The sequence below is a fragment of the Hippocampus comes genome, unplaced genomic scaffold, assembly GCF_001891065.2.
Source record: "Hippocampus comes isolate QL1 unplaced genomic scaffold, H_comes_QL1_v1.1 scaffold326, whole genome shotgun sequence".
NCBI lineage: Eukaryota > Metazoa > Chordata > Actinopteri > Syngnathiformes > Syngnathidae > Hippocampus > Hippocampus comes.
Window position 1 is genome coordinate 979014 of NW_017805930.1, and position 23028 is coordinate 1002041.

The 23028-nt window shown below is 42.4% G+C and overlaps 3 protein-coding genes and 1 non-coding gene across 6 annotated transcripts; 2 read left to right on the forward strand and 2 right to left on the reverse strand.

Annotated features, from left to right (window-relative positions):
• Positions 1 to 1798: 1798 nt before the first annotated feature.
• On the reverse strand, positions 1799 to 3211 carry LOC109527715 (polycomb protein suz12-B-like). Its single transcript, XM_019889775.1, has 2 exons — positions 3104 to 3211; positions 1799 to 3023 (listed from the first exon to the last, which is right to left on the reverse strand). The coding sequence occupies exons 1-2, from the start codon at positions 3136 to 3138 to the stop codon at positions 2690 to 2692; spliced, it is 369 nt and encodes a 122-aa protein (XP_019745334.1). The 5' UTR covers positions 3139 to 3211; the 3' UTR covers positions 1799 to 2689.
• A 1336-nt stretch (positions 3212 to 4547) lies between these two features.
• LOC109527711 (polycomb protein suz12-B-like) lies at positions 4548 to 13312 on the reverse strand. 2 transcript variants are annotated; one of them, XM_019889766.1, is made up of 16 exons: positions 12746 to 13312; positions 12320 to 12366; positions 12162 to 12226; positions 11272 to 11340; positions 10267 to 10316; positions 10064 to 10194; positions 9719 to 9971; positions 8958 to 9060; positions 8773 to 8881; positions 8454 to 8637; positions 8279 to 8373; positions 7366 to 7509; positions 7132 to 7289; positions 6837 to 7035; positions 5853 to 5932; positions 4548 to 5772 (listed from the first exon to the last, which is right to left on the reverse strand). In XM_019889766.1, the coding sequence occupies exons 1-16, from the start codon at positions 12918 to 12920 to the stop codon at positions 5439 to 5441; spliced, it is 2196 nt and encodes a 731-aa protein (XP_019745325.1). In that variant the 5' UTR covers positions 12921 to 13312; the 3' UTR covers positions 4548 to 5438. The 2 variants fall into 2 exon arrangements, with proteins under 2 accessions (XP_019745325.1, XP_019745326.1); XM_019889767.1 differs by having other exon boundaries at positions 10109 to 10194; positions 12746 to 13310.
• Positions 13313 to 15813: 2501 nt separating this feature from the next.
• Positions 15814 to 15885, forward strand: trnat-cgu (transfer RNA threonine (anticodon CGU)). Its single transcript has one exon. It is a non-coding gene; the product is annotated as a tRNA-Thr (tRNA).
• Positions 15886 to 16135: 250 nt separating this feature from the next.
• Positions 16136 to 22788, forward strand: tsen54 (TSEN54 tRNA splicing endonuclease subunit). Of its 2 annotated transcripts, none has more exons than XM_019889769.1 (12): positions 16136 to 16530; positions 17827 to 17985; positions 18070 to 18133; positions 18270 to 18353; positions 18429 to 18527; positions 18880 to 18932; positions 19007 to 19108; positions 19477 to 19912; positions 19983 to 20118; positions 20565 to 20625; positions 20727 to 20840; positions 21771 to 22788. In XM_019889769.1, the coding sequence occupies exons 1-12, from the start codon at positions 16505 to 16507 to the stop codon at positions 21919 to 21921; spliced, it is 1485 nt and encodes a 494-aa protein (XP_019745328.1). In that variant the 5' UTR covers positions 16136 to 16504; the 3' UTR covers positions 21922 to 22788. The 2 variants fall into 2 exon arrangements, with proteins under 2 accessions (XP_019745328.1, XP_019745327.1); XM_019889768.1 differs by having other exon boundaries at positions 16137 to 16538.
• Positions 22789 to 23028: the final 240 nt, after the last annotated feature.

Below are 23028 nucleotides of genomic sequence, written 5' to 3' on the forward strand. Positions count from 1 at the left end.
ACGCACACAGAAAAACAACCCCCCCCCCCCTACTTCCCACTACAACCCCCGCGATTGACTTGGACCAGTCCGCCTGCTACCGGTCGATCGCGATCGACACGTCGAAACTAATCCCAAAATGAATACTGTAATTAATTAAATGATCGACCCCACCACCAAAGACAAAAAAAAAAAACAAAAAACTGTAATTTGGGGTTGGAAAGAATGTCTTAGGCTGTACTAAAATACAAAAAAAAAATTATGTAGTACGTTCAGTATACTGTAAAGTATTATGAACATTCACCAGTTAAATGTGGAATTCTTTCACAACAATTCTTCTCTACTGCTTTTGTATTTTTACTAAATTAAGCATTTCAAAGCTGTACACATTTTGAAAATATATTTTATATTCTTAGAAATTTCAGTGAGAAAGACTTGGAATTGTAAAAATGTGCTCTTTTTAATAGAAAATCATAAGTTGAAAGCAGGCTGCTGGTACATTTTCGTTGTCCAGCTGCTGTGACATCAGTCCCAAAAAAAAAAAAAAAAAAAGTTTCGTCCCAAACTGAGCTAACAAATGCATGGTGTCAAAGGAATCCAGTTTTGGTTATTGAATTGTAACGTGGACAACAACAAAAAGTATCAAAGGTGGACTTTTATGAAACAATGCACATCAGATTGTTTTTTTTCCTCTGTGGAAAATAATGATTGGATCAGCAGGAAAAAAAAAAAAACAAGCAAATAAAGTCTTTTATTTTAATAACACGGGGTATGGGGTCTTGCCCCCTGCTGGGTTCTGGAAGAATGCAACGTTAAGGCACTTCTCCTCTATGCTGGCTTCACTTGTTCATTTTAGACTTTCATTTTCCAGTGATGACTCAAACTACAGATTCAATGTTAACGTTTGGCAAAAGGCAACATTGGCTCAGAGGGAACAAGGCAGATTCTGGATCAGGTCTTTAAGAGAGAAAAAAAGTAGCACCATTGAAGGAAACATTATGTGACGAGCCCGGCAGAAGAATAAGATGATCTCTGATGTCCTGACGTTTTCAGGAGATGTTACACCCGGATCTGACATCTGACCCTCAAATGGAACCTGCAGTCCTCTTTGGTGGATCCAAGTGTTGCAGGTCTTGGACCAAGTCCTAAAGTTTTGGGATAACAACCTGGAAAATCTGATCCAGATTTATTCGATCTCAAGATCCTAAAATTCAAAGGCTGGCTGAATGATCCAAACAAAAAATCCGCTTTGAGTTTCTGTAAAGGTACCTAGTTGCCCTACAGTGGGTGAATGGTCTGTTTCACACTGATACGCACCGTTAGGAACATTAACAAAGTCCCTCGTTTTTTAGATGAAAAAAAAATGTTTTGGTGACTCGTTGACCCAGAAAAAAATCCAGTTTGGAGTTCTGCAAGTTTGTCTCGCTGTCAGGAACATGGACGACATTTTGGATGTTAATGGGTAACAAGAAGATAAACGACATCCAGGTGTTTGTCGAATGTTCCAACCGAAAAGTCTACTTTGGGTTTCTGCGAAGGTTTTGTGGTCACTCCACCATCAGTGGTCAAACTCGACCTAAAATAAAGTCCTCAAGTATTGGCAAGACAAAGAAAGCATGAAGTGCTAGTGTCTTCTTCATCCAGAATCAAGCTTAGAGTCCTACAAGTTCAAAAATGTTCCTTGATGTTGCAAACAAATAAGTCTTGTTTTGGATTCTGGAAAGGTATCTGGTCACCATTTTACTGTCAGGAATGTGGACAGTGTTCTCAAGCCCAGGGCTAAAAAGGAAAAAAAAAATGAAATGGTGGTGTCTTTTTGGATCCAGAATCAGTTTTAGGATAGCAAAGAGAAAAAAAGCTAATTTTCTGGGCTCCAGAATTTTTCAGTCTTCACATCCCAAAAAGTCACAAAAGTGGAGTTTCCAAACCCAAAGTTCAGTTTGGGGTTTTTCATGACAAGGACAGGAAAAATAAAGGTCTGGTCTAACCTACATCCAGACTCAATCTGTGAGTGCTAAAAGTTGTCTTAACTCTTCAAACAAAAAGTCTAGTGTGGGTTTTCTGGTCACCCCGCACTGATTGAATCATTCATATTAATACCCAACAATGGAACAAAAAACAAAAAAGATCTTCAAGTTTTGAGGTAACAAAGAAAACAATATTCTGGTTTCTCTGTGATTCCGAATTCTTTTGTCCTCAAGACCTGAACGTCCCAAAAACTTGATTGAAGGTTTAAAACTCCAAAGTCCATTTTGGGGTTTCTTCTAACATGGACAAAGTCAACAAGTTCTAACAAACAAGAAAACACGCCGTTCTGCTGTCTTCTTGATCCAAAATCGGTCTCTTGAGTCCAACATTCGGCTTAAGGGTTGCCACAACTGGTTGCCCGGCCAACAGTGGTCAGTCTGGAACATGGGCAAAATCCCAAGAAACTGAAAAACATGCTGTTCTGGTGTTTGTACTATCTGGAATTATTCAGTCTTAAAGACTTCAAAGTCCCAAAAGTTGGTGGAAGGTTCCCAAAGTCTCGTTTGGCGTTTCTGGTTGCGCTTCCAACAAAAGTCGGTAAGGAACATAGTTCTCAAGATTTAGGATAATTTGGGAAACAAGGCTACTCTGGTGTCTCTGTGCTCCAGAATTGCCAAGTCTTGATGGCCAAAATCACCACGATGGCTCCAAAGATAAAGTTCTGCTGGAGTCCTTCCACTGGTCAGTTCAAAACTCTACTCTGACTCTCCTGCCATCTATTCGGGTCTTCAGACTCCGACGGCTCCTGGTCCGTCTCCATCTGAAACTCCTCCGCCGTCTCCCATTCGTCTTCCTCCTCCGCCTCGTCTTCCTCCGCCGGTTGTTTGTCCCCGTGCGCGGCGGCCTCAAGTCGGGCCATGGCCTGGTCGATGGTTCGGGTGTTGACCAGGTTGAAGTCGTGCATGCTGACCAGGTGCAGCAGGAAGTTGCGGCGCAGGTTTTGCCGAACGAGGTGAGCGCAGTGGAGCTCGGTGAAGAGCAGGCACGCCTCGTTCATCTGGTGGTCGGCGATGAAGCTGCGGGCGAAGATCGTCGTGAGTATGCTCGGAAGAGACGGTGGCAAGCAGAGCAGCTTCATGCTAACTTGCGGACAAACCCGTGTTTCATGACGTGAAGGTTCCACAGCTTCATGATCTCCTTCTCGCCTTCATTCACATCCGTGAAGTCTTCGATTTGCTGCGGGTGTGCCCCAGAAAAGAAAAGGAATATCAACGGACACAATCATCGTTGTCCAGCTGCTGTGACATCAGTCCCAAAAAAAAAAAAAAAAAAAGTTTCGTCCCAAACTGAGCTAACAAATGCATGGTGTCAAAGGAATCCAGTTTTGGTTATTGAATTGTAACGTGGACAACAACAAAAAGTATCAAAGGTGGACTTTTATGAAACAATGCACATCAGATTGTTTTTTTTCCTCTGTGGAAAATAATGATTGGATCAGCAGGAAAAAAAAAAAAACAAGCAAATAAAGTCTTTTATTTTAATAACACGGGGTATGGGGTCTTGCCCCCTGCTGGGTTCTGGAAGAATGCAACGTTAAGGCACTTCTCCTCTATGCTGGCTTCACTTGTTCATTTTAGACTTTCATTTTCCAGTGATGACTCAAACTACAGATTCAATGTTAACGTTTGGCAAAAGGCAACATTGGCTCAGAGGGAACAAGGCAGATTCTGGATCAGGTCTTTAAGAGAGAAAAAAAGTAGCACCATTGAAGGAAACATTATGTGACGAGCCCGGCAGAAGAATAAGATGATCTCTGATGTCCTGACGTTTTCAGGAGATGTTACACCCGGATCTGACATCTGACCCTCAAATGGAACCTGCAGTCCTCTTTGGTGGATCCAAGTGTTGCAGGTCTTGGACCAAGTCCTAAAGTTTTGGGATAACAACCTGGAAAATCTGATCCAGATTTATTCGATCTCAAGATCCTAAAATTCAAAGGCTGGCTGAATGATCCAAACAAAAAATCCGCTTTGAGTTTCTGTAAAGGTACCTAGTTGCCCTACAGTGGGTGAATGGTCTGTTTCACACTGATACGCACCGTTAGGAACATTAACAAAGTCCCTCGTTTTTTAGATGAAAAAAAAATGTTTTGGTGACTCGTTGACCCAGAAAAAAATCCAGTTTGGAGTTCTGCAAGTTTGTCTCGCTGTCAGGAACATGGACGACATTTTGGATGTTAATGGGTAACAAGAAGATAAACGACATCCAGGTGTTTGTCGAATGTTCCAACCGAAAAGTCTACTTTGGGTTTCTGCGAAGGTTTTGTGGTCACTCCACCATCAGTGGTCAAACTCGACCTAAAATAAAGTCCTCAAGTATTGGCAAGACAAAGAAAGCATGAAGTGCTAGTGTCTTCTTCATCCAGAATCAAGCTTAGAGTCCTACAAGTTCAAAAATGTTCCTTGATGTTGCAAACAAATAAGTCTTGTTTTGGATTCTGGAAAGGTATCTGGTCACCATTTTACTGTCAGGAATGTGGACAGTGTTCTCAAGCCCAGGGCTAAAAAGGAAAAAAAAAATGAAATGGTGGTGTCTTTTTGGATCCAGAATCAGTTTTAGGATAGCAAAGAGAAAAAAAGCTAATTTTCTGGGCTCCAGAATTTTTCAGTCTTCACATCCCAAAAAGTCACAAAAGTGGAGTTTCCAAACCCAAAGTTCAGTTTGGGGTTTTTCATGACAAGGACAGGAAAAATAAAGGTCTGGTCTAACCTACATCCAGACTCAATCTGTGAGTGCTAAAAGTTGTCTTAACTCTTCAAACAAAAAGTCTAGTGTGGGTTTTCTGGTCACCCCGCACTGATTGAATCATTCATATTAATACCCAACAATGGAACAAAAAACAAAAAAGATCTTCAAGTTTTGAGGTAACAAAGAAAACAATATTCTGGTTTCTCTGTGATTCCGAATTCTTTTGTCCTCAAGACCTGAACGTCCCAAAAACTTGATTGAAGGTTTAAAACTCCAAAGTCCATTTTGGGGTTTCTTCTAACATGGACAAAGTCAACAAGTTCTAACAAACAAGAAAACACGCCGTTCTGCTGTCTTCTTGATCCAAAATCGGTCTCTTGAGTCCAACATTCGGCTTAAGGGTTGCCACAACTGGTTGCCCGGCCAACAGTGGTCAGTCTGGAACATGGGCAAAATCCCAAGAAACTGAAAAACATGCTGTTCTGGTGTTTGTACTATCTGGAATTATTCAGTCTTAAAGACTTCAAAGTCCCAAAAGTTGGTGGAAGGTTCCCAAAGTCTCGTTTGGCGTTTCTGGTTGCGCTTCCAACAAAAGTCGGTAAGGAACATAGTTCTCAAGATTTAGGATAATTTGGGAAACAAGGCTACTCTGGTGTCTCTGTGCTCCAGAATTGCCAAGTCTTGATGGCCAAAATCACCACGATGGCTCCAAAGATAAAGTTCTGCTGGAGTCCTTCCACTGGTCAGTTCAAAACTCTACTCTGACTCTCCTGCCATCTATTCGGGTCTTCAGACTCCGACGGCTCCTGGTCCGTCTCCATCTGAAACTCCTCCGCCGTCTCCCATTCGTCTTCCTCCTCCGCCTCGTCTTCCTCCGCCGGTTGTTTGTCCCCGTGCGCGGCGGCCTCAAGTCGGGCCATGGCCTGGTCGATGGTTCGGGTGTTGACCAGGTTGAAGTCGTGCATGCTGACCAGGTGCAGCAGGAAGTTGCGGCGCAGGTTTTGCCGAACGAGGTGAGCGCAGTGGAGCTCGGTGAAGAGCAGGCACGCCTCGTTCATCTGGTGGTCGGCGATGAAGCTGCGGGCGAAGATCGTCGTGAGTATGCTCGGAAGAGACGGTGGCAAGCAGAGCAGCTTCATGCTAACTTGCGGACAAACCCGTGTTTCATGACGTGAAGGTTCCACAGCTTCATGATCTCCTTCTCGCCTTCATTCACATCCGTGAAGTCTTCGATTTGCTGCGGGTGTGCCCCAGAAAAGAAAAGGAATATCAACGGACACAATCATGTCAAAAAAATAAAATAAAATGCCTCCATCTATTGAGTAGCGCAATTCATCAAAAGCAACTACTTCATGGTCAACTCAAGATGCCTAAATGGGCTGCCTGAGAAATCGAGGAAATGTGACAAGCAAAAATTGGTCTGAGATATTCAAATTAGGAAAGTAAAATATGAATTGTTCATTTTCCAGATGTCGGGTAAATGAAATTAGTTCCAATTCACCACGCTCGTGCCAAGCATTAAATCATGGAAAGGAATACGCAAAATTTTTTGGGGGGTGAAAACCACACAGTACCTGCAAATTTGGAGTTGTTTTTGTTTGTATCGGAAAATCTGCTACTATGCATGCACGTAAGCAGGTAACACCAATTTTTGTTCGTTTATCTGGAAAAAAAAAATTTTTTTTGTTAAATTTTAAGTTTTTCCTCTGTTTGAAAACAAACAAAAATTTTCCAGCCAGATTAACAAAATAAAATAACTCACAATGTTTCTCCTAAAACATTTTGGGAGATCTACGGTTTATTTAAGTCACACATTTTTGTTGACAACAAGATACTTTTTTCCAGATTAAAAAAAAAAAATGGGATAGACAATTTTATCAGAAAATTTGTATTAACATTTTTTCTAGATGAAACAAAAAAATACTAAAAATCATTTAGAGACAAATGCCCTCATGTTTTTTTTTTTTTTTTTTAAATGGGGTTATAAAAATTTCGAGAGGCAGGCTTTGAACTAATCTACATTTCCCCGACAAAAGTACAATAACGTTATACAGCAACACTACCTGAGGTGCGACCTCAGCTTTCTTTCATTCAAACAACATCCAGCGCGCTTGCTTGAAATGTCGGTTGCGTAAACGAACCTTGGCGGTCTTCTCTTTGAGCCAGTCGGGGTCCCTCTCGTCCTCGCTGTCCACGTCCATCTCCTGCGGTGGTCTGGGCACGCAGCTGTCGCTTCTGAAGTAGAGTCGGTTAAGTCCGCCCACGTATGACCTGAGACGCTGGCGCTCGCCGTCCTCGCACTCCAAGAACTCGGACAGACTTGGCTTGCTGCGCTTGGGCCTGGATGGATGACACAGATTTGCAACAATTCCTGTCATGTGCGCGCGTGCGCGTGTCTTTTCAAATACACAAGAAACATCTTTGTCTTGTTTGTACCTGCAGACCAGGACGTGAGTGACGGCCGCCCTCTTGACGGGTCCGTTGCGGCTGAAGGCGAATCCGGGCTGGCCGTGGACGTCCTGAGGGTTCCCCGCGTACGAGCCGTCGTAGCTCTCGTTGATGGAGACCTCGATCTTGGCTCCCTTGGGGTGAGGCTGCGCATTGACGGACGGTTAGCCCTTTCCCTTCCGCGACATCCTTTGATTTACCGGGGGCGTGGCGTCCACTCACCACATAGTTGAAGACGAAGCGCGGATGTGACAGTTTGAGGTGTTTGAGCAAACTGTACAGCTTCCTGCAGTTCAGGGTGCACCAAGGACAGTGAAGGTCATCTCTGGCCTCGGTCTGCTGCCGACTGTTGTTGTTGTACTGGAACTACGCGCAAAGCGCATATGGTGGCGAGTAGTTTAGATGTTGTTTACCCAGTAGCGGATGTAGTTTTAGTTGTACCGTATTGGCCCGAATATAAGACGGTGTTTTTTTGATTTGAAATAAGACTAAAAAAGTGGGGGGTCGTCTTATATTCGGGGTCTAGACATTATACCCATTCACGACGCTAGATGGCGCCAGATACCATTGACACGAATGCTGAATTTGACTCCCCAGGCCAAAGCGAACCCCTGTCACGAAGAATAAAAATAAAAATGGCGGTAGCACGAAGAAGAAAAATAAAAAAATAGCGGTAAGAAAGAAAAGAGAAGAAAATAATAGAAGAGACAACAGAAAATGGAGAAACATAGCGACAATCTGGAGAAAAGTTGGGTCGAAGATCGGCCAGGTTAACCGGCAGCTGAGGAGAAGTTATGATGTCATTTACATTTTAAAAACCAGAAGCCATTCATTTACGAATGTGATTGCACTTTAGTTTACATATTTGAATGTTCAGATATTAAGATTTGAATAAGGCAAAATAACATGCTTTTTCTCTCAAATATATTGTTATCATTTGTTTCAGATGTACTGTAATTATTTTCTGTATAAAAATTAATTTGGTGTTCAAAAAGTCTTTTTTCAAACTTGAATCTTGAAAAAGAGGGGGTCATCTTATAATCAGGGCCGTCTTATATTCGGGCCAATACGGTATTTTTACCTGGTTGAAGGTGATTCGGACTAGTCCTTGACCCGATATTTATCTGTTGTTTACCTGGTAGAAAATGCGTAGTTTGGGTCGAGGTTCTGCTGGGACGTGTTCTCTGGCTCTGGTGTGGACTTTGTCTGAGTTGATGGTTTCTTTCACAGCTGCGTGCAAAGGCTTGCGGTCAGTCGGTCCTGAACCTTCTGCAGCCTGCCTCACTGTGTTCATGTCTTGAGGGTCTCACCGTGGGTGGCGTGTGCCGCGTTCCTCAACGCGTGTACCGCTTTACTTTCGCGATTGGCATCCGAGTTGCGCGTTGCCAAAGGTTTGGCCACGGGAGCCGTGGAACCGTCGCAGACTTCGCTGGTCCAACGCAGAGTGAAGCGAAGAGTCGGGCCGTCACAGAACGCCTTCAGTGGAGGCATGTGCTACGCGCATGCGTGCAAACACACACACACACACACACACACACACACACACACACACACACACACACACACACACACACCCCTCAAAACATTTAAAAACAATCACATCTACACACAGACACTCAGCTTCTTTACCTTTGTGTCCAATATCGTCTCCCAAGTTGCTCTCATGTTGTTTAGAGGACATTGCTGTGTTAATTCTTGCATTGAAACTTCGTAGTCGCCGTCCAGCAGTTGCAGGCGTCTGAAAACACAGACCATACATGACATTGTGTTGACATATTCATGCGTGAGATATCCATCAACATGTTGTGCATCACCTGTTTTTATCAAAGACTGTCATCTGTGCCACCAGCGTGTTTTCTCCGTCCTCCCTGAGGGGGGAGCTCCGCCTCTTCTTGTCAATCACCTCCTCGGATAACTCTGGATTTGGAAAATAATTCGGGACAACTTTCTTCTCACTCAACTCTTGTGTACATTGGAGGGGGGGGGGTATTTTTAAATGAAAATTATAATTTGTATTTGAATGATGAAAAATGATAAAAATGGAAATTGGATTTTCAAAAACAGCAGACACACAAAAAAAGATTTTTGAGGAAATGTCTTTGTTAAAATCTTAAATAGTGCGGCACAGTGTTCAAGTGGTTATCGCGTACACCTCACAGGGCAGAGGTTCAGGGTTCGATTAGTGGCTCTGGCCTTCCTGTGTGGAGTTTGCATATTCACCCCGGGCCTGCGTGGGTTTTCTCTGGGTACTCTGGTTTCATCCCTCATTCTAAAAACATGCATGGAAGGTGAACGGAACACTCTAAATTGTCCCAAGGTGTGACTGTGAGTGTGAATGGCTGTTTGTTTTTGTGTGCCCTGCGATTGGCTGGCAACCAGTTCGGGGTGTGCCTCGCCTACTGCCTGTAGACAGCTGGGATAGGCTCTAGCACGCCCCGCAACCCTTGTGTGCATAAAGCGGAATCCGAAAATGGATGGATGGAAAATATCAACTATTTTAAGAGAAAAAAAAACATATCTTTGACAACAAAGATAAAACTCGTTTTGAATGCCATATGGACGTTTCCCTGCTGACCTGTGTGATGGTGCGCCTCTCCATTTGCAAGTCCGTTGAGGGGCAGCCTGTGGTCATATGCGGGCTGCCACACTCTGAAAAGCAGCGAGTAGGACTTGACCGTGTACGAGTTGCTGGTTTCAAACTCGCTGCTCGGGACGAGCAGGGACGGAAAGCTTCCGAAATGTCCTGCACCGCTGGGAGAAGTCAAGTCGGGATTGAGAGGAACCTGCTTCTTCCCGGCTGGAACCTGCTTGACCGGACAGCTCACATCCTGGATGGGAAGAACCACACTCATGTCAATCAAGCCTCACATTCATTAAAAAAAAAAAGTGTAACATATGCTTTGGAAACGTAATTAAATACTTTGACTTCATTGGTTGACTGCTTGATGACATCATCTCGCCTCACCTTCCTCTTCTTGTGACAGACTTTGACCAGGAGGACTTCCAGGGACACGGAGGTCTGCTCATTCTCGCAATCCTGGGACGGTTGCCCTGACGACAACAAAAAGCAACAAGTCAACTAAAGAGCTGACGGGAACGAGAGCAAATGCGACGCAAACGTACCCGATTTGTGGAAGAAGCCGGTGAAGGTGAGCTGCAGATTGGACGCCAAGCTGGTGAGAAAGCCACACCGAATTGCACATATTAACAGGTCGAGAGAATTCAGCGTAAACCACATAAAGTAAGCCTGCTAGCTTAAGCCTAACACATCATGGAAAATGACATAGACGGGCTAACAAATAGTTTCGACAAACTTTTCTGATCGTGTCTGGATAACTGCATTATACTGCTCCCCAGTAGCCAAGTTGTGTACAGCAAAAGCTATGATGCACAGACTGTTTAATTTTTTAGATACAAAGGAGTGATGCTGTATTATGTTTTAATAAAGTAAAATATGAGAGTGCTATGTCCCTTTTGCATTACATTTTTTGGAGGGGTGTGGGGTGGTAATGGCATTCCCATTCATTTCAGTGAGGAAAGAGAATTTCAGATACTCGTGTTTTGAGTTAAGACTATGGTCAGGGAATTAATTCAACTCAAATCTAAAGGCACCACTGTTTCGGTAATTTCTTAATAATAAATGAACCAATTTGTTTGCAAAAAATATGTGAAATATTTTTAACTCATACTTTATTTACAACAAATCAATTAACAGATTTAAAAATACATATTTTCATTATAAAACTTCCATTAACTAATAAACAGGAAAAACTGAGAAATTAACAGCAAGTAAAAATGTGTATGTAAATTCGTTTATTTTTACTTTAATTCTGTATTTTTACTTAACAGTCAGTTACAGTCTGCTTGCATCGGGGCCTAGTCGTGCAGTGACCAACCACAGCCAGCAGATAGAGCCGCAGTGGAAAGTACATAAGTCAGGCTGGTTGTGCCTTGGTGGAGGTCAAGTCAAGTCAAGTACAACTTTATTGTCAAATGCGCTGTATAGCGCAGATGAAATTTCTTCCCTCTCAACCAGACAACAAGAGGAGCCGTTGCGGGTGCCCGCGCCGCCATCAAAAGTACAGTTAGCATAAAATGACAAAATAATACAACACAATCTCATCTCACCCGTGCATTTCCTGGTCTCCTTGCATCTTTTCCACTCGGAAGAGCAGATTGTCCACCTTGGAACTTTTCCTGGGCAAACAAACGACACATGTTAGCAAAAACAACATAAACAGTTGGAGATCTCCGCCAATGTCTGCCTTGTTGTGACGGAGACATATTTTTTGCCAAAAAGCAAATATAATAATAAGAATAATAATACCCAAGTACAAACATCTTTCAAAATGGACACATACAGATACACGTGTTTTCCGAATCTATTCTGAGAAATAAATGGTGAAGAAGTGACACAATGCGATGACAACAGGAGCTGTACAGGTTGTAGTACAGTGTGAAATGTCAACAGTGCTGGTCATACACTATTATTATACGGAGAGAAAAATGCATGCACACATTTGCACATTACTGTTGTATTTTTTTTAAAGGCTATCAGTATGTTTTGCAATGTTCAGTTGCATTCGGTTTCATTTTCAAACACTTAACTAGCGGATTTGTATGCGAGCCAAAAGCTGCCTGTGGAGATAAGTGAAAACACCTGTGGAGGCCCTATTGTGGCTTTAGGACATGTGAACCACTCATATAATAGCACAATGAGTCAGAAAACATTTTTGCGTGGTAGGTGTCTAGATTTTGTGCTTTCACAGACATCTACAGTATTCGCATGCAGCAGGAAGTGGAAGTGAACCGCTGCTGGCTGACAAAGAAGAACTTTCTAAGTGAACCACTGAGCTCAATTGTCAGAGGATGAACCGTCGGTCTGTGTGACTAAATAATCAGTCCAAATGAACATGGGATAACGGCATTAAAAAAACAAAACAAAAAAACAGTTGATTTTCTGTCACATAAAAAGGAAAATAACCACTAAAGCAACATACTTTTGGAGGTTTCGTTACCTCTTGGCCTTTTTTCTCGAGTTCCTGTGCGACATGTAGGTGAGAGTCCTGTGCAGGAATATGGGCTACAATTGGAAAGAAAAAGGGCATATTGTTACAGTAATTCCATGTGAACACATTAGGAAATTAAACCTAAACAATATTTCAAGAAAACTCACAGCGATCAAGTTCCTAGTACGGAGGAACCTGTAGATTTGGGTCGGTTCTGCAACAACAACAGACATTCAGTCAAGAATCATCAACAGTTCCTTGTTGTTCATTAATACAACTGTCAATCAATGTCAACTTGGCTGCAATATTATGCAGTATTTCATAATTCTTTTGGACTTTATAGGGATGTTTTTAACAATGAAACTGATTAATGACTTTGTAATATGAACAGAAACGACACAGCTTGCTCAAATGCCCCAAAAAGGAAGCTCGACTCAAAATGATTGTACAAGAAGATACGATGGTGGAGGTAGGAAAATAAAGAACTTGGAGAGTTCAGTACAATCATTAGCTCTTCCATTTATGCAATGACCACTTCAACAAACCCGTTTAACGAATTAAATAACTTGTGAGGTTTGAATTTCGGAACTCACTTTCGAAGGCCTGCAGGAACAACTCGTGGTCGGCTTGGACGACCTGCATGTTGGGCTTCTTTGAGTCGGATGAGGAGGACGACGGCGGGTACAGTCCGTTCGCCCTCGCCCCGCCGGCGCCACCTGGGGTCACCGGGTGGCCTCCAGCCGAGGGGCCGTGCCTGTGTGGAGCCATCCACTGGAACCAGGCGAGCTTTTTGGGCGTTTGCTTGTCAGGAGAGATAGAAACTTGAGTAGGTTTTCTTTGTCAAAAAAAAAAGAGGAGCACCGTCTCGTGAAAAAGGCGACAGAGGAGATGTTGACAATTCAACGCAGCTGGGAGGGCAGGGGGTTAATTTATTATTTTTTAAATTCCATGTCCAAGCAAGGCTCCAGTGAGGCGCTTCAGCGCGTTGGCATTACAGAGGCCGGTCAAGAGATTCTAAATGCGGGAGAGGAAAGCAACCCGACGCCGCTGTTCAACAGCTAACTTCCTTAGCTTGACAAGCTAACCAGCACGAAGCGACTCTACGCCTTCGTAATAAAAAATAATAAACCAAAAAAGACGATTAAATAAAAACACGCATGCATTTGATGCACATTGAGGTTTAAATTCACAATTTCAAATTAATTCCTGTAAATTGTTGATTGACCGCCTTTTGCCAATCGTAGCATCGCATTTTTGGAGCAGATTATCCGGTTCATATTTTCGATACATTAAGATAAATACTGTCGACGCGCTATAGTGTGTGATTTTTTTTAATACCTAAAAACGTTTTTAATGTATGCAGCATAAATTATTAATTCATTTCTAGAAATCAAATTATAACTACTCGAATGGGGTGTTATGTAGCCAACCAATCAATTTTATTTTGGCGACCGATAAGTCTGTTTTGCTTTTCCGGTCATAATATGTCGCCCTTCACCAAAGTTGAAATAGATGCTTCACTTTTTATACGCATTGAAAGATTCCGCCTTTCGAGTGCTCGAGCCAATCACAGGGCTTATTTGTGAAACGCGACGGTTTGATTGGTGGGGGCGTTTGCCTTTTCACAAATATGAAAGCGGCCTTCAAGGTAATATCAGTTTCCTGACCGCATTGTAAGTTAATCCTATTTTTTACGGAGTTTTCTTGTGTTCAATTATATGTTTGAATACATTTTGAATAATTTTGAATACGTTTTAATGTGATTACAGTACGTGTGCATGAATACTTTAAAGCTTAAACTATCAACTGTTTTATTTTTTCGTCTACTTTCCCTCAAGAGTTTTAATTTTTATCGCATTTGTACTACTTGCATACATTATGTGCCTCTGAATTGTGTTAAAAACTTTTGCAATGTGTTTAATTAGGTTTAAACATTTACAGTATACCATAGCATGTGGGATAGTTTAAGGTTTAAGCCGTTTATATAAAATTCATATGGTCTCTCAACCATGGCTTTTTACATTAAAAAAGAAAACAACCTAATTCATCACTGATGAGCTTTTATTATTTGTACATATTCCCTTTCAAAGTGGCCATCCATGTTAGCAGTTTGTCAGAACATAATGCATTATTGCACTCCGCAGAAAAATCAAAGTTAAACAAAACAAAAAAAAGAAAAACAAAAATAGAAAATAGGTTGCAGCTTGACTAACTTGTTGATCAAATGCGAGCCAAGCTGCATTTCTAAACCATGATAAAATCTTCAAAATAACGCAACATTCCTTTCTTATCATGCCTGGAGGATGTGCAGAGACATAAAAAGAGCCAGAAAAACAATCAGTGCACTTCTTATCTCGGTATTGGCTTCGGAGCCTGGGCCAGCAAGTAGTCTGTTACAGAAGTGTAAATCAACATTTAACATACACAGAAACAACTTTGCTCCGTTCCATTGCCTTTTCGTGGTGGTGGCGCGTGCATGTCATCCCGTTCATTCTCATCAGTGCTTCCTCCACAGGATGTATGTCATAAGCAGGATGAGGCCTGCCGACAGCCCCGCGATGACAAACTGGTGTATGGAGAGCACGTTCTCCAACGTGTGGATCCTCTCCTCCATGGCGCTGGTGTGGAGGTAGTCGTAGATCCCCGCTGTGATGCTCCACAGCGCCCACACGGCGTCCAACACCAGCGGCATCGCGGACAGGCTCGGCGGTTACGCGGCGCCTCTGCAAATGACAAGTTCCCAAATCTGACAATTTCAACCCCAATTACAGTAGAAAATTAACTGCAACATCAGAGTGCCTTAAGATACAAGTTTGATTTGTTTCGTGACCACGGTCCTAACTAGAAACGTACGCTGCTTTCCTGGGTTCTGTGGGGAAAGTGCGGTGATTTCGCAGAGACTGTGTGGAAGAGGCCCTACGTGGTTGCATTTTTGCTTGCTAAGGATTATTATTATACGATGTAATGTCCTGTGTTTTTGTTGAGCGAGAAGTTGATGAAATCTTCGCTTCGCCTTCCAACATAGCGAAAAGCTAACCGGTTAGCCAACAACAAGCGACCACGGATCAAAACAAACGAACAAAAAACAAATATTACTCACCGCATCCGCCTACTCGAGTCCTGATTTTGCCGAGAATGTAACGCAGCCTCCCCACCGGCCGACGGGATGAGCGTCGGGCAGCGTACAAGACATCACAGGTGGTCGGGAGAAGGGGATACTTTTCTCCGGGCGGACATCACTTCGGTTCCGCGTCCAGAGCCGCTCCCACCCTACGTCATTCCATTTCCGGATATGTCATATGACATCAGTCCTCCTCCTCCAATGGCGACAAGCTAGCGCGAGGGCAAGCCGACGTGCTAACTACGATCGAAGCTTTCAGAGCCTGTCACTTAAAGGCAATTAAATAGCTCCAAATATCACCCGGTGAGACTTTTTACAAGTCATTTCCCGATTTGTATTCTTTATTGTCTCTTGTTTGAGTCCGACTTTGGATTATTTATGGGTTTTTATCCCGGCAGGATGAACACAACACCAGAAATATGAACGTTGTGTTCGCACTGAAGTCACAAACTCATTTTTTTGAACGGCAGTTCCGTTCCAGCATAAATTGAAACATATTACTCATTAAAAAGACTAGAACTGACCCTTACAGCACTACCAGGCGCGGTGGCCAAGTGGTAAGGCGTCGGTCTCGTAAACCGAAGATCGCGGGTTCGAACCCCGTCCGTGCCTTGGAGGTGGTGATTAACTAAACACTTTTTTAACGGAAAGTCACATTCTCTTGTGCTGATGAGCAACAAAAACTTAAAACAAAGACCGAAGTAGCTGAGATTTGAACAGCACACTGTTTTCCCCAATAAACTTTCAAAACCCGGGTGTTGCCCTCTTGAATTGATAAGAGCATGAAGAAAGCAATGACTCACAATGAGGCAGCACCTTGATTTTATCCACAGTCGACACGTCAGGTTTAATTCAAAGCTGACAATTGACAGCGGTCAATCACGATGCCCTTTTGCGGGTGTAGCGATTCGACATTTTGGACGGGCACTAGGACCCACAGGGACACTCGATACTTGATAAAACAGCGGACCAAAACATTGACGATGCCATCTTTAGGTTTTATAGCGAAACTGTCGTAATCGTTGACATATTTAATATGAATAAAACAGATTTTTACAAACAATGGACATCTTTCTCGCTTGAACACTGTTTTGGTCCATGTCATTCTTTGGGCTGTGTGTGTCATTGTTTCCAAGATTCGGCGAACTCGATTGGCACTAGGACCCTGAGTTGAAGGAAGTGAGCGAACGCTCGACCCTACCTACCAAGATGGCGGACCAAAACAAGGACGATGCTAACCCAAAGTTTTACAGCGAAGTATTAAGGTCCATTTTTTGTTTCATTAGCACATTTAAGTGAATTAAGTGGCAATTATATAGAGTTGTCGCTCGTTTTATATGAATGAATTTGGGCTGTTTCTGTATTTCTTTAATTCTACATTTTACACGTGGGTTGTAGTTTCATTGATGCTAGCAAAACCTGTCATACACACAGCGAACGATAATGTACAACACAACCAGAGTGAACATATACTGTATATTTATAGTAAGAATAATTTATTAACGGTTCAAGTTTTTTGTGTATGTCATCACGGGATGGTCACTCGTGGAAACATTTTGTTTTTAATTCCACAGAAACGTACCTCCACTTAGAGAACGTGAGCATGAAGTGTTTTCATAAAATTTAAAAACAGGTGCTGTAACTTCATATTCTATCTTCGTGATTATGATTTTTTTACAAACACAACTGCAGTGAAATTGGGACCATATGTTAAACATAATAAAAATAGAATACAATGGAATGTGTTGGACCCATAAAATTCTAAGTTATGATTATTTGCTCAATACAATAAAGTTTATAAATTTGAATATTAAATACCTTATATTCGTAGTGCATTCAATATAGGTTAAACATGGTGTGCAAATCATTGTATTCTGCAGTTATTTGTTTGACACGTCCCGGGTTTGTATAAATCGCATCAAAGCAATCTTAATTGCTGCGAATTGAGGAGCTAGTTTACAAGTCCGGGTGGATGACACGGCCTTATTTTCTAACCCCGTCCAGCTACAACTTCTCAATAAAGCAACAAGAGTTACATTCCACTGAAGACAGATGAGCGGATACATTTTCAGATGGTTTTGACAAGAAAGGAGTGAAACTTTTTACCTGAGATACGTACTTCAGAACCACAAATATCTACAAAATAGTACCTCACCTGTACAACTACACATGTGAAGAGTGTGACAGATCTTACTCTTGCATATGGACCAGCTGAGCTTTCTTAAATTGTTGAACATTATTAACTTATTAAGTAGCCAGTTCACATTTATTTTCACAATATGCCATGCATGAAAAGTTATTTTATTGCATTATTTCTGTGGAAGTAGATGATAGTTATTGCCAACAAAAACTTGCTGGACTCAAGCAAACGCGAGAAGGGCAAAAAACAAAATTTCTAAAAAAGAAAAAAAAGACGTGAAGGCTATTTCACCGAATGAAAATCAGATTTTTGCGAAAAAAAAGTTTAAGACAATTTCCAAATCTATATCAAGACAGCTCAACTTTAAATACTGCATGTTATTTCGTTTAAATGTTTCCATTCTCACATTTCAGCCCTTCTGAGCTGTTCTCGGCTCGTACCCGGAGCCACAAGATCCCGGTCCGCGGTCAGAAAGACTTCTACCCAGATGACTCTGAGGAGCAACGTTTGCGTCTGGAACAAAGCCTGAGCGAACACTGGAGCCTGGTATCGGAGGAACGAGTGGAGAGGCTGTGAGTGGACACGCGATCATGATGTTACCGTCATGCATGTGCGGCTTGCTTATGACGTTTTGTTTTTTTTGTTTTCCTTTGCAGCGGTAACCTGGTGAAGGCAGTGTGGATTCCAGATGACCAGATTGTGGAGCTTCGGTCTCCAGCGGTGAGTGTCTGAGCTTCATATCCTCCACCCCTTCTCATTCTTTTTTTTAAGTACCATTTGTAGAGGACAGCTCAAAAATATCAGCATTTACAGGCAGCGTGAAAGGGCCTTTTAATCTTTGACTTGTGTTTTGCAGGGGAAGTTCTGGCAAACGATGGGATTCTCCGCCAACGGCAAGCAGTACCTCCTCCCCGAAGAGGCGCTCTACCTGATGGAGTGTGTGAGTGGCAAATAAAGTCGCATGCACCCCTTTTTCACCACTCACGGTTGAACTTACTTTGCCGTTTTGTACCAGGGCAACGTGCAAGTGTTCTACCAAGACCTTCCACTCTCCATCCAGGACGGCTTTGAATGCTTTCTGTCTTCGAGTAGCGTGAGCCTGCAGCAGTATCAGGTGCAAGCAAAAGTGCTCTTAGTAACATTCTGGTCCTCCTCAAATGTTCAAATCAAAATGTAAACACTAAGGTTGCTGAAAACTGTCATATTTCCCTAGGAATTTTTTGGATTGCTGGTTTTATTGTTTGAATTCCAATTGTTGAGTTCTTATTGCCCCACCCCCAAAAAATCACAAGGAATTGTTTTCAATAGAACAAATAGGATGATGGCGCTTTGCGGTTTTTTGAGTCTTGGATATAAGATAAGCAACAAAATCAGGGTTTCTGCATTCATATTTTTTATGTACAATGCTGAGAAAACTGTACAAAAATGAACACTTCTAATTAATTCTCCCTGTTCCCTCACAAAAGGTGTTTGGGCATCTGAAGAGGCTCGGCTACGTGGTGCACAGGTTCGATGCCAGGTAACGGGGACGCGACGGTTGAGTGGTGAGGTCGTAGAAGCCATGACATCAGCATGTTTTTCTCTTGGGATTAGTTCGCAGCCGTCGTCCTACGCAAGGCAACTTAACTTGCCGCAGTCACGTGGCGCGAGGTCGCTGAAGAGGAAGCGCAGCGACAGCCTTGTCCCAACTTGCAGGTGTCAAAAATTAACAAAACAAATCGTTGTGTTTGGTTGAGATGTTTTTTTTTTTTTTGTTTTGTTTTTTCTTCAAACAGGTGCCCATTTAGGCAGCAAACTATTTGGTGTGAATGAACTGAACAGGCCCTCTGCTGCCTTTAGCTGACATTCAGTCCAATTGTTTTGAATGTTGTTTTTACAGCTGGCTCCTGCCTGCAAGCTAGTCGGGTCTGAAATAAATGTGCCTTTTGCTGGTTTTGAGTGATGTGTGTGCGTGCGTGCGTGCGTGTGTGTGAGACACACACTAAGAACAAACAACTTTTTAGCTGCCCACTTAGGCAGCAAGCTAGTATGGTCTAAATTATGTTTTGCTTTCTCATATCCAGCCACAGCGAAGCACACAAAGTGCCCGATGTGAAGAGAAGGCAAGCAGAAGAAGATCCAACACTTCCCGAATCTCGACCGACGTCCTCACAAGATACTTTGGGAGCTCAAAGCCCCTCTGCAGATTCAAACGGGGGCCGACCCTGGTGGATAACGGACGCTGTTGCCAGCCACCAGTCCCACGAACATGCCTGTCGGCGCTCCTTGTGCTGGGATGGCGTCATCGTGTTCCCCGACGTAGCATCGCTGCGCGGGCACTCCAGCTGCTTGGCCTCTCCAGACCCGTCTTTGCTCCCCGGTGGTCTGACGGTGGGTGAGTGTGATGTCAAACCGTGGACGAGGAGAATCAACCAGCGTGAGGTCAAGATGAGCGCTAAGGACAGAGAGAGGGAGAGAAGGGAACACAGAAGGAAGTGGGATGTCAACAGAGACGAAAAGGTGTGCGGCGGGCTTGAACCCCTATTTTCAAACCCTAACCTTGGCTTAAAACCCCAATGTCGATGCGAAGGTGCGACAGTGCCGAAACTGGGCCGAGTATCATCAGCTTCTGGCGAGCCGGCAAGGAAGACGCAGTGGACGGCCGGAACACTTGTGGCAGAGGGAAGTCACTCCTTTACACGACCACACCCAACCCATCTCCACAGGTAAGCCACTTGACCTGGCCTACGTTCGTGTCCACTCCGGTGTTCTAAAATGCATTTAGCAACATCAGTCACATGACACTAGTTTTTTTTCAGTTGGCCGTTTAGGCAGCAAGCAGAGTGGATCTGAATTAAGCGTGAAGCCTGCTAGTTTTGGGTGGGTCAGTCCAGTAGAAGAAAGACATAATAACCACTCCGACAGGGAAAGACAAACAAACAATATATTGATTTTTTTCTTTTTTGTTTTGTTTTCTCCAGCTGCCCTTATAGGCCACAAGGTCGTTGGGTCTTAATTGAAGTATACATTCCATCTGCTGGTTTTATGTGGCGGCCAATCTAGCGGATGATAATCTACCTAAAACTCATTGTGTTTATTTATTTTTTTTCTGTCTGTTTAGACAGCAAGCTACTTGGAATCACTTTTTTTTTCCCGTTGTTCTTACTTCCAGGTGAACTGCTAGACAAAATCAGTGTCATCAAGTCCACACATGTGCTCGAGGGAGCATCCAGGTATCCCGGTTTCACTAAACGTCCCTTGTCTATTTTCCTGTGTAAACAAAATGGTTCATTAGGCGGATGTAAAGAGTCCACCTGCTCCCACACTCTTTTAGGTTGAAGGCCTCAGAGGAGTGGAGGATTTGTTTCACTGTTTACCAACCTGACACGGTGGCTACCTTCAAGAAGAGCAACCCGGGTAAACCCTTTGCCCACATGTGCATTTGCAGGTGAGTTGACTTTCATGTCTTTTGGCATCAACACACATCAATCACCGCTTTCATCACCATCATACGGCACATGCACAAAAGTACGGAGATAAACGTTTGCATTTTGCCCAAACCCAAACAGAGGTACACATTTTCTACACTTTTAATTTATGTAGCTCTTCTAATACCTTTGTCCAAATTTTTACCACGTGTTTGTGTCCCATTACTTTAGTCCAAAATCCATATCCATAAAAAATGAGCCACACGATGATAACAAAATGTAGAAAAATATGTGGAAAAATGAGAAATGTGTGCTTATTGTAGAAGAAATAATGGGACAAAAAGGTAAAAAAAAAAAAAAAAAAAAAAAAAAAGAGAAAATAATTTGGAAAAAATTACTAAAAGTATAAAAAATATCACGCAAATGCATTGGATGAAAAATATAAAAACACAGAGAAAAAGAATTAGAAAAGAACACAGATTATTTAACTAAAGTAAACTAGACTAACAATACAGAAGTAGGTTTGTATCTGTACAGGTATATGTAATCTGAGCAAAATATACAAGATATTAATCATAATTAATACAAGACAAATGAAATGTATTAGAATTACAGGAAAATGGAAAAATATGTGAAAAATACATAAATATCATAAAATCAAGTGAAAAATTGGCCATTCTCACGTTAGCTTTATTTTTCACTTCCTGTCTGTGTCTCAATACTTTCGTCCCAAGACACAAACTAAAATAAAAATAAAGCAATTTTAAAGTCATAAAAATATATATAAAAAAAAAGAAGAATAGAAAAAAAATACTGCACCAAAAGTACAGCATTTTTAGAAAATAACACAAAACATTAGAAGTGGAAAATATTGCACGACAATACTCCAGCATTTAGTGTAATGTCCGTAATCACACCTGTATGTGACCGGGACTGGTACTTGGTTCCAGCTTCACCGGGCCTGTTCCAGACTTGGCAGCCATCAAGCAGCTTAGCTTCCAGAGTGGTGACGTCCAGATAGTCTTTGCTGTGGTGGACGCCGGTGACATCTCCTTTTACACCTTCAAAGACTTCCAGCTGCCCACTGATGTGTACCCATAACACTCCCTTTCACATTCATTTTTAAAGGAAATGCGCCCCCCCCCCCCCAAAAAAATGGTTGCTTTGAACCAAAATGGATTTAATGTGTTTTTGTAGGCATGTCCACTTGAGTCAAACTGCTTTTAGGGGCTGAATTTAAAAAATGTACTGACATTTTTGACTGTAAACTGCCCATCTTGTGTCTTTTTTGACATGGCGGCTTCTTGACGTTTTTGTGGGGCGAATCATGATTAACTTCTTTCTCAAATTTCATCATGCTAAGACAAACTGTCTTTAGGGGCTGAATTTTTGGAACTTTCTGCGAGGTGCATCGATCCTAAAATGGCTGCTTCAAAGAAAAACAGTCAACTTCTTGTCAGAGATTAGGCTCGGACAAGTTGAACAAACAGACTGGACTGAGTAAGAGATTGTCTTTCACTGCCGGCAGGAGATAAGATTCTTTGAAGCCGCACTCGTTTATGCAAATTGCAAGTGACATCAGAAAAACACTCCCCTCTTCATTTACATACCGTGCCCCTCGGGCCGGCCCCCCTGATACGCCTCTCAGTGGACACCTGGAGGCCAAGACACTTCCCAGTACAAACACCAACATCCATAATCAACAGATACTTTGACATTTTAATGAGTAGCCTTTTCATAAACTGGGACGTCTAACTTTGCTCAAGGACATCTTATCATGCTGGAGCGTATCCTCTCCGCTAGAAGTTGAATCTTTCTTGCTGTATTATCAGTTAACGAGTGCCTTGGCTCCATTCACCTCATATTGACCCCTGATTCTCTGTGCTCCATTGTGTACAAGCTGTATAAACACATGCGTTTGAGGTCAATCAAGTACGGTATATAACATAGTAAAACTTTTAAACATGATGACATTGTGTTTGTCTATTCCATCACTTCTCGAGTGTTTTGGGTGATCCTTGAGCCTTTTTTTATATCTCTGGTCAATCTAGAATAATATACAGTATGCACATCAAATGTGTTGCTAAATCAAACTACTTTTTTGTGGATCAATTAAAAAAAATCTGTGGGGGTACTTTAACTCATATGTACTACTATTTTTATTTACAGGAAAACAAACAATTATTTAATAAGTGAAGTGGACATACC